Source organism: Acromyrmex echinatior, chromosome 4 (genome assembly GCF_024713525.1).
Source record: "Acromyrmex echinatior isolate Ae372 chromosome 4, ASM2471352v2, whole genome shotgun sequence".
Classification (NCBI taxonomy): domain Eukaryota; kingdom Metazoa; phylum Arthropoda; class Insecta; order Hymenoptera; family Formicidae; genus Acromyrmex; species Acromyrmex echinatior.
The window spans coordinates 1,329,300-1,342,212 of NC_141855.1; the positions used below are offsets into that span (position 1 = coordinate 1,329,300).

At 31.4% G+C, this 12,913-nt stretch overlaps 3 protein-coding genes across 13 annotated transcripts in view; all 3 read right to left on the minus strand.

Annotated features, from left to right (window-relative positions):
* Nucleotides 1–210: 210 nt before the first annotated feature.
* On the minus strand, nucleotides 211–4,207 carry LOC105147503 (lysosomal dipeptide transporter MFSD1). Of its 2 annotated transcripts, none has more exons than XM_011058563.2 (7): nucleotides 3,696–4,207; nucleotides 2,352–2,628; nucleotides 1,837–2,253; nucleotides 1,349–1,660; nucleotides 1,147–1,259; nucleotides 818–1,056; nucleotides 211–684 (listed from the first exon to the last, which is right to left on the minus strand). In XM_011058563.2, the coding sequence occupies exons 1-7, from the start codon at nucleotides 3,835–3,837 to the stop codon at nucleotides 640–642; spliced, it is 1,545 nt and encodes a 514-aa protein (XP_011056865.1). In that variant the 5' UTR covers nucleotides 3,838–4,207; the 3' UTR covers nucleotides 211–639. The 2 variants fall into 2 exon arrangements, with proteins under 2 accessions (XP_011056865.1, XP_087262068.1); XM_087405942.1 differs by having other exon boundaries at nucleotides 3,683–3,838.
* Nucleotides 4,208–4,927: 720 nt separating this feature from the next.
* Nucleotides 4,928–6,432, minus strand: LOC105147502 (BPTF-associated chromatin complex component 1). 2 transcript variants are annotated; one of them, XM_011058561.2, is made up of 4 exons: nucleotides 6,299–6,431; nucleotides 5,996–6,087; nucleotides 5,463–5,561; nucleotides 4,928–5,390 (listed from the first exon to the last, which is right to left on the minus strand). In XM_011058561.2, the coding sequence occupies exons 1-4, from the start codon at nucleotides 6,314–6,316 to the stop codon at nucleotides 5,099–5,101; spliced, it is 501 nt and encodes a 166-aa protein (XP_011056863.1). In that variant the 5' UTR covers nucleotides 6,317–6,431; the 3' UTR covers nucleotides 4,928–5,098. The 2 variants fall into 2 exon arrangements, with proteins under 2 accessions (XP_011056863.1, XP_011056864.1); XM_011058562.2 differs by lacking the exon at nucleotides 5,463–5,561 and having other exon boundaries at nucleotides 6,299–6,432.
* A 1,654-nt stretch (nucleotides 6,433–8,086) lies between these two features.
* LOC105147500 (putative RNA methyltransferase CG11342) overlaps nucleotides 8,087–12,913 on the minus strand; it is a 32,917-nt gene continuing 28,090 nt past the window's right edge. For all 9 annotated transcript variants that reach the window (XM_011058559.2, XM_011058556.2, XM_011058555.2 and 6 more), the window contains 2 exons: nucleotides 9,808–10,040; nucleotides 8,087–8,879 (listed from right to left, as the gene is read on the minus strand). In XM_011058559.2, coding sequence (XP_011056861.2) covers nucleotides 8,325–8,879; nucleotides 9,808–10,014 — 762 coding nt within the window. In that variant the 5' untranslated portion in view covers nucleotides 10,015–10,040 and the 3' untranslated portion in view covers nucleotides 8,087–8,324. The remainder of the gene's footprint in view (nucleotides 8,880–9,807; nucleotides 10,041–12,913) is intronic.

Consider the following 12,913-nt stretch of genomic DNA (forward strand, 5'->3'; position numbering starts at 1 on the left):
CGATTTTAATTATTTTTTAAGAAATTTATGTGCAATTCTTTAATTAAAATCATATGAAGTTTATTTAAAAATCTTATAATCTTAAATCATCTTATAATCATTGAACTTTGGGAATATTAAAACGTGCATATTAAAATGTACAAGTCAAAGTAAAATATGGGTGGCTTTTTAATATAATTCGTTAATTTATTTAAAAAAAAAAAGACAATGGTCAGATCAAACATTTATTATAATACATCAATATATATTACATGTCAAGTATTTTATGAACAAGTAACTTCGCAACGCGTTATAAATTAGAGTTATAGATATTATACGCGTTTTAAATTAGACGTAAAAAAACATCGCATTTTACTATATCATTGATACAAGATGCAATTGTATTATCATCACAAATTATAAAAAATTTCATAGACGTACATAATTATAACCTAGATCAAGACTATCAGAGGAAAAAGGTTATTTGATAACTTGTTAAATGCAATTGTTAACGCGAAATCTCAAATAAAATAGCGTTACGAAATTATCACAGATCAAGCTGTGTGTAATAGGAAGACACAATGAGCCAACTTTGTTCTTAAAGATTTAAAAGTATTTTTACACACCTATTTATAATAATATAAATTTGCAGCTAATTTATCATCGTAATGGTCGATGAATTGGTGTAATCGCATGTGGAGGTACCTAGAATTTAAAAACGTGCGTTATTAAAAAGTTACGATTTATAATTTAGATTTTTTTCAGCATTTTTGTTTTCACAGTCTATCATACAAAAGAAAATAAGAATGTATATACTTTTATAAGAGAATCGATTTACCATTGCACCAATACGAGATAAATAACGATTTCGTATACTGATATCAGATTGCGGTTGCATAAGACTATCAGCTGAGAAATCCGACGTGCATTCCGATGATAATAATTTTTCTCGCTCCAAACTTTCAGGAGTGCATTGAACTGTCTCATATCGTTCTCTTTGTCCCGGTGTCATGTTGAGATAACCACCACTTGTTGCCATGTCTGACATCCAGATTGCACCGGCAGTAATCAACGAAACTGAAGCATGAAATATGTTATTTAAATTTCAAATTTCTATGTGAAAATCATATTGTTCGCTTGAATTTCCAAGTTCGCAAAAATACTCACTCCAGAGCCAGCCAAGGAAAAACATTTCGAGCATTAAATATCCTCCTTTATCAACAATAATGCCAGCCACAATTGAGACTACAGCGAGACCTAAGTTTTGTACAGATTGCGCTCTAAAAAGATTATATTAATTTTATTTCTAGCACACTCTTTTAGCATTATTATGTTCTGACAATGAGATTGCTAATGAATAGATATTTACATTCCATAAGCAGTTCCAAGTTGATGCTCTGGTGTCACGAGAGCAATTAGAGGCCATAAACTACTGGCGAGCATAGAATAGGCCAATCCCATGAGAACCATACATACATAGGGGCTCAAATAGGTAAAAGCGAGCAAACCATGAGCAATGATAGTTACACAAATACTAATAAATACCCACGATACGTTTTTGCCTGTCCTATCTACTAAATAACCTAAGAGAGGCGAAGCTATTGCTGATATTGAATAAACAAGAGAATTTACTGTATTTGCGGCGGATGGCTCATATTCATACTTTCGCTCGAAAAAAACTCTGAAAAACAAAATTAACGAAAATTAATCTTTTTATCTTGTACATATAATTATATGAAAGATTAAAGAGAATTAGTTTTTAAAATTAATTTTAATGCGATATTATTAATTTGGACTTTGGCTAATGCAACTTAAAAGTCCAATAATACTATCCAATAAGTACTATCGAATACTTACTTTCCCAAAGCGATGAAGGGAAATATCGCAACGTAATAAGCAATGCAAATGAGCGCGACCAACCAAAAAATTGGCTTAAAATCCTTGACGTCTTTTAAACTAACAACCTGTGGTTCCTGTCCTTCTCCTCGTCGGAGCAATCTCTCTGCTCGTTTATCCATGAAACCCAATGCACAGGCGCATATCATTGACATGACACAGGTAATGGATGCAAGAAAGAGAACTACGCCGATACATTGTGGACCCGTATAATATTGAGATACATAATTATATACTGGCTCCATTACTAAGAAGTTCACGGTCGATCCTACTCGAGCGAAGCTCAACTGCAGTCCGAACACCATGTTTAATTCTTTGCCTTTGAACCAAAGAACCGCGTAACTATTTTGAGCTACTGCTAATGACTCTGCGCCGATTCTGCAGAAAAGAAACATTTATTAATTTGACGATCTTATAAAAAGACATGAATTTTTAAAACATTCTGCATTTTCAATAAAATAATATTGAGAACATACCCAAAGACAAATCGGCCAAGCATCATTACCCAGAAAGCATCAACCATAGCGCCACTCGCAAAAATTATCTGGCCGATTAACGTTAGTGCCATATATATCACCGTACCTAATCGAATTCCAAAGACGCTGTCCAACAGGAATCCACCAATGAAGCATAAAATGACATTCGGCCAAGAATAAATAGAATATAATAAAACAAATGTGCTAGTCGACATTTGCAAATCAGTTTTAAAATTATCCTGCAATGCTCCTGGGTTATCAAAGCAAAAGTACGAGCCTGAAATAAAAAACATATATTTATTGAAATTTTTGTTAAAATCATGATGCTGACATCAAATAAATTTTATAAAAGGTCTAGCGCTTCTCTTTTCAATTAAATAAATCACTCTATTTGCTAAAAGTTTTACTTTACTTTAATAAACGAAGATACCCTATCATATGTACATAGTTCGATTGTGTCATAGATTATAATATTGCTTATACAACATATGGCCAATATTTAAAAAAAAATGTGATAAACGCACAAAGAGGACATTCATGATATGTCTTATCTAAGCAATGTCAAATTTTTCTCTGCATAATAGCAAGAAAACATAATATGAGAATATATATAATAGTATGTTTAATAGTATTTAAACAATTTCTATTTCAGTTCAACTAATTATTCTCTTTTTATTGTTTTTCTATATATAAAATTTTGACTACTAAATCACAACTAAAACATTTATTATAAAATAGAAGAAAGTATAGTTAGAGCAGTATGTTTTATAAATATAGATAACTCGTCAGAGATTTTACTCGTCAGATTTTAATATTAAATAAATATCATATGAATAGTGCAAAATATTAAATTATTACACTTGATTATATAATAAAATGAAAAATATTAAACAAATAGAATTCAAAAATCGTGCAAATGACCTTGTTTGAAATAAAGTATATTTCTATATATATTGTATTTAATATCAGAAATTTTAATATTAAATAAGTCGCCCATAAATAGTGCGAAATATTATCATACTTGGCATTAAAAAATATCAAACAGTATTGAAACAAATAGAATTCTAGAGTCAGATGATCACATTTTTGAAATAAAATACATTTCTATATATATAAATATAAATCACGGAAATGAAGAACGCGACAATGTATCAGTCACGCGATGAGCAAACGAGACTCATCGATTATGCATCTTCGCCAAGTCGTAATTCACGATAACAATTCGCTCTTTGGCAGGTGACACCATTCAGCGTGGCACGGCGCATTGATAAATAAAAGATAAAAACAAAGGACGCGTCATCTGATGTAAACAATTTCACGTTTTCCTTTACGTTAGATCTGTACCGAATCCAAGCAGACACATGAGCGCCAGACCCAGAAATCTGTAGGGCGCTTTTTTTGGACTACAGCATCCCTGAAGGGCCGCTTCATCCTCGGATCGGTCCAAATTGTCGCTGCCTGAGTTATCCACCATGCTTCCTTCCATATCGTTATTATTGTTACCACAATATGCCTTTAATTGTTATTGTTCAAGATGTATATCGTACTTTATCGTCTGGACAACACGCACTGTGATCACTCCGCAAGTAATAGAGTCTAAATAAAGATAAATTTGCGTCGCGTCCTTTCCCCTTTTACATTATCACGCACATAATCCAGTGAATAAAAGGAACCCGATGATCGGCCACGATCGATGAAACGACGCCGATCGACTACTCTCACTGCATCGCGCGATTGCTGCCGAGTGCTGTCATTGTTGATCGGTTAATCTGTCAGTCAGTTGGTGCGTCGGATGCGTCATTTAACGAGATACACACATCGATATAGGCCGCTAAACTCTATCACACGTGGCAAAATATCCCTATTTGGTATATCAATCGAAGTACCAATCGGGACGAAGCAAATAACTAAAATTCACTTATTCGTAACTGAATTTTTTTATACTTCCGTATTTTATTTTCCGGAAGTTTAAAAATATTTTTTATTTTTAACGTTTTCTATTTTGAATATTTTTTTATTTTACAGAAAAAAAATTGTTTAACTGATCTTTTCTACATTAAAGATATAATGTGGTATATAATGTGGTGTATAGTTCCTGCAAACAGTGAAAACAATGAACTGGAAATTCATACTTTCATTTATAAAAATGAATGTTTATATATGTATATATATATATATATATATATATATATATATATATATATGTATGTATGTATATATGCATAATAGTTCAATGAGATCACAATATTTATATTAACAATACAATTTTACAGTTTAAATATATTATCATTTTATTTTAATTATTTTTTAAAAACATGTCCACTGCTTATTAAAATAATTTTTTATTTAGATTCCAAGTCGTCGATTTTAAATCACACTCTTTATATTACTTTCTAATACAATAAATGTAGAAAAAATTGTAATTTTTCCTAATTTTTTCACACATTTAAAAATAATACGTAAATAGTTAAAAAATAATACGTCCTTAAAAGATTATCTCAGTTATAAACTATACTTCTAAATAAATAAAATTTATATTTAATGAACAAAGAGAAGGATGCCGAATAACACCAAACTAAATTTTCATGCATTTATTGGAAAAAGGTAACTTATGAGTTTATATTTATGAGACTGATGCTTAAAACTAGTTAAAATTCAAATGTTCAATGAACAAATTATGATCAAAAATGAACATGATATCACCAGATTTTCCGTCATTTATTTTATTTATGAACAAATGAATTAGTTTAACCAGTGACTTCTTCAGTAGCGCCTTCTTCAAATTCGAGCTTAACTTGACATTCTTCGGGAAGTCCCTCAACGTCTACTTCCGTTTCAGGTGCATTCAGCATGTTTAGTGTGACTTCTGCCGATTTTCCCATGAGACCCTGATTTCCCGATGTCGATTGCTGTTTCACAACCTGTTGTTGCTGAACTAATGTGGATTGTTGTGCCTGTTGAGGTAGAATCTGTTGCTGCCTGACCGTCATTCCCGCTTCTTCAAATGTCTTCTTCTTCAAGGTTGTTCGAATTTGAGAGCTGGAAAAGAAAACAATACGTTCTGTGTGAGATTCGGACTGACTGCCATGATGGCAGCGTGTGAAAACTTACACCGTCCGACTCTTGATGTGCTCGCTTATTCTGCTCAATTCTTCACTGAAGGCTCTGACCGACTGACGGAGCATCTCAATATCCTCGTCAGCCCATTTACTACACATCGAGGGGTATAGGAAATTATGAAAAGAACATGGGACCTACTATAATTGTATATGAAATAATACTCCAGTAGCACTGCAAACTTAAGAAACAAGAAAAGCTATTTTGTGATGATAATAATTAAAAAATATTTTATGCAAATCTTTTTACTTGGAGACCTGATTGTCATAAATCATCACAAGCTATCTTGTTCTTCATAAAATGTTGAGCTTTTGAGTTCTTTTCATTTTTTCAAATAAAATGAATGCGATATACTACCAGAGAATCATCCTATATAAATATTTCCATGATATTTGTGCCAGAATTCTAAATCTTTTATATAGCTTTGTCAGAATTACTTGACTTTCGAAACATCAACTAAATATTTACCTCCAAACAATTACCTCCAAATATCTTATAAGTTATAACAATATTTATGTCTAACTTACCCTGCAAGAGAATCTGATGTAGGATGGAGCTGCATTGTCAGTTCACCTAACTTGTTGAAGGCTACTCCAGCTGCAGCGAAGATCTCACCCACCTAAACATGAATAATATTTTTAATCTAAACAGTTATATGTATTCATTAATAATAGTTATAATAAATTAAAATTTTGTAACTGTTAATTTAACCTAAAAACACACAATAACACTTTCTTTCGATATCCGGTCTATCATTGTATAAGAATTGTGAAACAATAAATAGTAAAATATAATAATAACTGTCTGAAATTATCAAGTTTTATACTTACCTTGCTCGCAGAATTCATATTAGGAATATCGTTATTGTTATTGTTATTCTCGAGTATGACCGTAACGTTTCAAGAATTACGATAGAAGCGACGATATTCGTATATTGTTGATACTATTTCGAATTTTGATTTAAATTTCTATCGGTGTAGATCATAAGTAATATCGATAAGTTACTTATCGTCGATAAGTACATAGTAATTTCATCAACTGATGATAATTACCGCGACTGTTTTTCTTTAAAATAATAATAATAATGATAATAATAATAATATCAATAAAAATTTACATTTTCAAAAATCGAGTAAATATATAGAAAGAATATAAAAATAAAACTTAAAAAATTACATTAATTAGGGTCTCTTTCACCAAACTAACATGGTTAACTTTTAATCGAGATAAATATTATATAATTTATTTTAAGTTAAACCTCGATTAAAAATTAACCATAAATTGTGAAACTGGACCTAATAAATGTGCCCCATGTAACCGTCGGTTAGTTTAACCGAGGTTGGTGAAAAAGACTCTTAGAATTAAAAAATTATACATAATTTAACTCTTTGGCCCGATTTCACAATATTTTTACAATATATGGTTACCTAAAGATTAAAGGTTCAAAGAAATTCATGAATGAATTTCATTGATGAATCTGTTGGTAATCTTTAATCTTTAAGTAACCATATATTGTAAAAATGGCCCTTTGGCTTGTTTCTACCAATGTAGATTAATTACTGTAATCTCAACTTACTCTTTATCTTTTTCTAATTCTCAGAACTGAAAAAAGATGAAGAGTTAGTTAAACGGAGATTAAAATTAAACTATATGGTAGAATTAAACGGGCCTTTCGAATTTCAAAGGCATAGGCTACATTCAGCAGACTCAACAGTTTCCCAGTTTCACAACTCACGGTTCACTCTTAACCGAGATTCAACTTATTCATTGTCTCTTTCCAATCCTAGAATTGGAAAGAAATGAGAAACAAATTGAATCTCGATTAAGAGTTAACCGTAGATTTATTCGCGTCATATACTCCAACATGCTCCAACATGTTTCTACTATAGTTCCTACTCACTTTAACAAGCGCATTTGAGTAAGTAGGAGCTACAGTTGGAGGAAGTAGGAGCATGTTGGAGCATGCGACGCGAACAAACTTCGTAAGTGGAAGCCTGAGTGAGCACTCATTGCTATTGATGTATTGTTCTAGATCTATAACACTGATTGGATGATCTAAAAGAATACTTTAAAAGAATACTCTAAAAGAATAGTTCTCATCAGCCGCAAAATACATAAATACCCAAATATCTAATTATATAATATTAATATATTATATATAAGGATTATCTCGCGTTCGAGTTACAATAGATAATATAACAGATTCACTACATCGTTTATTAATTATCAAGTTTGATAATATATGGTAGCGATATATCGTCTTTTGTAACACGAAGGTGAGATGATTCTTAAAAATCTGTTATATTATCTATTGTAACTCGAACGTGGGATGATCCTCATAATATGTTAATATAATTAGATATTTGGGTATTTATATATTTTACGGCTGATGAGGATTAAGTATAGTCGAAATGTACCGTTGAAACTTATCGTCGGAAAATTATGTGAATAATGTATTGACCTGGGTTTTACTATTTATTAATTTGTTAATAAGTTATACGAATGAAAAGAATTGATATTATTTATATTGTAATAAAGAATTTAAATGTTCAAAAATAAACAAAGCATTAAGAAAAAAATAATCAGCTAAAAGATGACGCATATGAACACCTCATGCGTTTGTAATTTAAAGAGCTTTATTTATTACAAATTGCCTATCGTTATCTACACTTGAATGAGGAAAATTATTACTGCTATGTCAATACGAAACACACATATACATACACAGTTAAGATACATGAATATTTAGATATGTATGACGTACACTTGTAATTGATATACAACGTTGAATGTATTTTATATACTAATTTATGATCCTGAATGTATAATGTATGTAACGTAGCATTTGCTGATCTTTTACGATTCTTGTTTCCTTTCATAAATTAAAAGCATGCGTCCCCATTCGTTGCCCGCAGTAACAGTGACTCTTTGAAAGTCGCACAGTCTCCTCAAAATATCTTCTATGTGCTTCACCGGATTCCTGGTGTATTTCAGTTCCTTCAGCAGCGGAAAGTCTTCCAATTTCGCTCTTCGCAGTCGTCTCGAAGCGTTTTTGTAACATCTCCAAGGCTGCGGCTCAACAATGATCATTTCCGCCAGCTCGCAGACCTTTCGCAGAAACTCCTCCAGGCCGTCGTCGCCGTGATTCAGGTGAATCCACATAGTGATCGAGAAGCAGAACACCACGTCGAATCGCGTTTTATTAAGCTGCATCAGATACCGCCTCAGCATCTCGCCGCAATCCTCAGACAAAAAGTCCAGACACTCGAAGGTCACGCGATCCGGGCGCGAATTACGCTCGCGCGCTTTCTCGATCAGGATCGGGTCGAGATCCACGCCGATTAAGGAAATCTCAGGCTGATCTCGCGACATAGTCTCCTCGAGGAAGTCTCGTAGAATGTATGTGAGATCCTGTAAAACACGTCGTACAACTAAGCGAAAACTTAAATGTAAATATATGAGATTTACATGTGCGTATATCCTTTTAACTACAGAAACAAAACCTTGGATGAAAAAAGTTTATTTTACATTTTCGATTTTTTTTTTTGTATACAAAGAATTATCTTTCGTCCGGTTTGTCCCTATATATAGATATATATATATATATATATATATATATATATATATAATTCATTATAAAAATGAAATTCAAATATATTTTTTAGAGCAGAATTTAATCTAAAATTATTTTTATCTAATAAAAACTCAAAACATGTCGTTATTGATACATATTTTTATTAAATAAGTTTAAAAATAAATTTAAAAAATTTAAATAAATTGAAACACATACACACATACACACACACAGAGACTGTCAATATCTAAACATCGCACCAAAGAATTTTAAATTAATTATTGAAGTTATTATTTAGTATTTTGTATTGGCATATCAGTAATAAGTATGGAGATAAACATTCAATCTACATCTTCTAATTTACATTTAAAATATTAGAAATAGAATAATGAAATTAAGCACAACGTCGTGTTTTCTTAATAAGAGTTCCGCTTCAAATTATCCAAGCAATCTCCAACTAAGAGGAAACACGACAGTTACGAAGCATATAATGAAGAAAACGAGAAATTAGCTTCAATAAAGATAAATGAGGAAAAGAGAGAAAAAGAGAAAATGAACAGGAAATTTCTAACAAGGACAAAGGATACAGATTCCGGAAGCGGATGCCCGCTGCGAGAACGAAAAGCTGAAAGGGGATAACTTAACCAAAATTAGACGCGCCCGTTTGTAGTTTCGGATCACGAAGGCCGAATCATCCCGTTTCGGCCTGGCCTGGCCTGGCCTGGCCCATACGTCCCCCAACAGCTGCTGTGCCGCTGCTCTTACCCCGGCGTTACAGCCGACGTCTAGACCCGCGTATTTCCGGGCCGGATGAGCGACCCGTTGCCGCTGCCACACGCCACGCGGAAGTTGCCGCACGCGCTCTTCCGCAGGATGGAATTGGTAATAATTCATGAAGTTCCCGTGCCTGATAGCGCCCGGATCCGTTTTCTCTTCTCCGTCACTCTTCTCGACAACGTCGCTGTCGCTCATTTTATTTTTTATTTTTTTGGAAAAATCTGAAACGCACAAGAAATATGAATGTTATTACGTGTATACGTATGTATACAATGAGAAAAAATATACCAAATTTTAATAACTATTTGTTAAATAGTATTAATTTAACATTTACAGTAAATAAATATTTATTAAATAAAAAAATGACTGTTTATATTTAGTAAATATTAAACTAATATTACTCAAACTATATAGATATAAAAGATTAGTAGATTTAAAACAAAAAACATTATACATAAACAACAACAAAAATAAATATGTTATTGAATAAAGATCTCAATATAATGCATATGTATATATACATGTATAATAAATCACGAAATTGATCAACTCGTATCATTGCATTGTTACGAATTTCTTTTAAAATTCCAGAATAAAGTAATCAAAATAAAAATAGTAAGCTTACAAGTGTGTTTTTTAAATTATATGATGATTGATGTGTTGAAAGGCTGTCTGAAGGTTAATTGTCTTTCTCGAATCAATAGATAATTGTCGTGTAATACATTTCATAAATTTCGTGAGTCACGGATCAAATATAAATACATACAATGTAAATACATATATAAAGAAACATATATAACACTCTTTAAATTCTTTGGTATGAAATCTTACTTTAAAGAGAGAAAATTGAGTTAATATTGAAAAATTAGCTTACTTTTTAATCTTTCCATCTCTTTGCCACTTATCAGTGTCGTCATTGTGTTGTCATCGTATAAATACTATTGCTATATTACACGCAACATTGTAAATTATTTCCTGTCATACAGCAAATTGAGAAATGGAACTGAATTGAGCAATCCATTTCATATGATATAAACACTCAGTTTTCGAAATCGTAATTTGCCTTAAAACGTTGAGTTTCCCGCTATTCATACATACAAAAATAAAGTTACTTTCAGCGTAAGCATTACAAGAGTGAGATTTCATTCTTCAGAGTGCGATTCATTCTAAAAGATTTAGAGATATATGCTATATATAGACTATATATATATATATATATATATATATATATATAATACTATCTAAAACTACATATATAAAAAAACATATTAATATATATACACATATATAATATATTATTGTTAAAAAAGAAATAATTCTTATGCTGAAGGTAACTTTATTTTTGTACGTATAAAATAACTGGAACCTCAACATTTTAAAACAAATTACGATTTCGAAAACTGGATATTTAATTTTATGAAATAAATTACTTAATTCAGTTTAATTTCTCAATTCGGTGTATGACAGGAAATAATATATAATGTTGCATATAATATAACAATAGTATTTTTACGATGGTGACAACACAATGACGGCACTAATGAGTGGTAAATAGATGGAAGAGAGAGAGAGATAGAGAAAGAGAGACACACACACAGAGAGAGAGAGAGAGAGAGAGAGAGAGAGAGAGAGAGAGAGAGAGAGAGAATACGGCATAGAAAAGGTCAGGGGAACCTATCAAAAGCGGAAGAACCAAACAGTTAATTATTAATGTCCGCGACCCAAATAATCGTAACCTTCGATCGTCAAACAGTGAAGCGTAAAGAATTATTCATTTTTTCCGCAATAAATAATCCGGCTATCACTGGTGATTAAAAAGCAATGAAAAAAACCATTATTGTCAATTAATTGTAGAAATATTGAAGAAATTCTTGAAATTATACGAGATATCGAAAGATATTTTTATAGAATCGAGTGCTTATAAATATTCATTATCAAAAGTAATTAAAGAACTTTGATGAGAGAAGTTTTTCTTTAGAAATAAGCATTCTATAGAAGTAATTAAAAATTTGACAGCTATTAGATAGATGTGGATAATTAAAATCCTTTTTGCACCGAGATAAGTTTATATGCCAAGGTTGATAAAATACTTCAGTCTTTAGTTATAATACATGAAATAAATTATGGAGAATATTTTGTTACTCTTTTCTTCAAATTAGGTAAACAGACTAATTTTTCTTACTTAAAAAAATCTACTTAGAAAAATAGTTTAATTATACTAAATTCATAGCTTTCACGATTTTATTGTTATCTTCGTTTATCCTTGAGCTTGTTTGTATCTTTTACAATACTCAAAGAAAATAAAAATTTGTCCAGACTTGTTTGGAAAAATCATTTAGATATTAAAAAAAAATGGTTGTGCGAAATTAAAGATATATCAGCTGCATAGTTTCTGTAAAAAATGAAATTAACAATTTATATTTTCTATATAAAAATGAATATTACATACAAATATAACATAGTTCAATAAACCCAGTATTTATATTTAACAATATAATTTTATAATTTAAATAAAAATTTTCTCATTTTATCGTAAGTATTTTTTAAAAGACATGATTAAAAAAAATAATCAAACATTGCTTGAAATAAGTTTGGATTCAGGTTCTAAATCAAACGCCGTCAATCAAACTTTTTGTATTATTTCCAAATACAATATGGAATATCTGTAATTCTTTCTTTTTGTATTATTTTCAAATAGAATATGAAATATCTGTGTAATTCTTTTATTTTGTTGAAAAATACGTCTTTGCTGACAGCACAATCAATTCAACCGAAGGTTCAGTGAACAATGAATATCCGGTGCACAGCGAGCGGTCCTTCGATTTCTTGTTGCATTCTCATTGCCAAATCCTTTTGCGGCGTATACGGCGTGCACTGATTACCAAATCCGGCTCGAGATTGTGAAGGCAGGGTAAATGCGAGCGATGTTTTACACGCTCGTAATCGCGTACCGATCGTTATATCTAATTGCCTCATGCTCGCAGTTCCGACAAAATTTTTCTCGGATCGAAAAAGCAATTGGAGCCCCTCGTGTTTTCAATACCGTGAGAACTTCGCGGTAGAGGCGACGCCCTCGTTGCTCCATGCGACACTC

Excerpts from the sequence above, each read along its gene's own strand:
- LOC105147503 (XM_011058563.2), bottom strand. The coding sequence starts at position 3,837 with ATGGAAGGAAGCATGGTGGATAACTCAGGCAGCGACAATTTGGACCGA. Across the intron at positions 2,254-2,351 it reads CTTGGCCGATTTGTCTTTGG|AATCGGCGCAGAGTCATTAG; the intron begins GTATGTTCTCAA and ends TCTTTTCTGCAG. Across the intron at positions 1,260-1,348 it reads CTTGGAACTGCTTATGGAAT|AGCGCAATCTGTACAAAACT; the intron begins GTAAATATCTAT and ends TAATCTTTTTAG.
- LOC105147502 (XM_011058561.2), bottom strand. Across the intron at positions 5,562-5,995 it reads ACATCAGATTCTCTTGCAGG|TAAATGGGCTGACGAGGATA; the intron begins GTAAGTTAGACA and ends CTCGATGTGTAG. Across the intron at positions 5,391-5,462 it reads CACATCAAGAGTCGGACGGT|CTCTCAAATTCGAACAACCT; the intron begins GTAAGTTTTCAC and ends TTTCTTTTCCAG.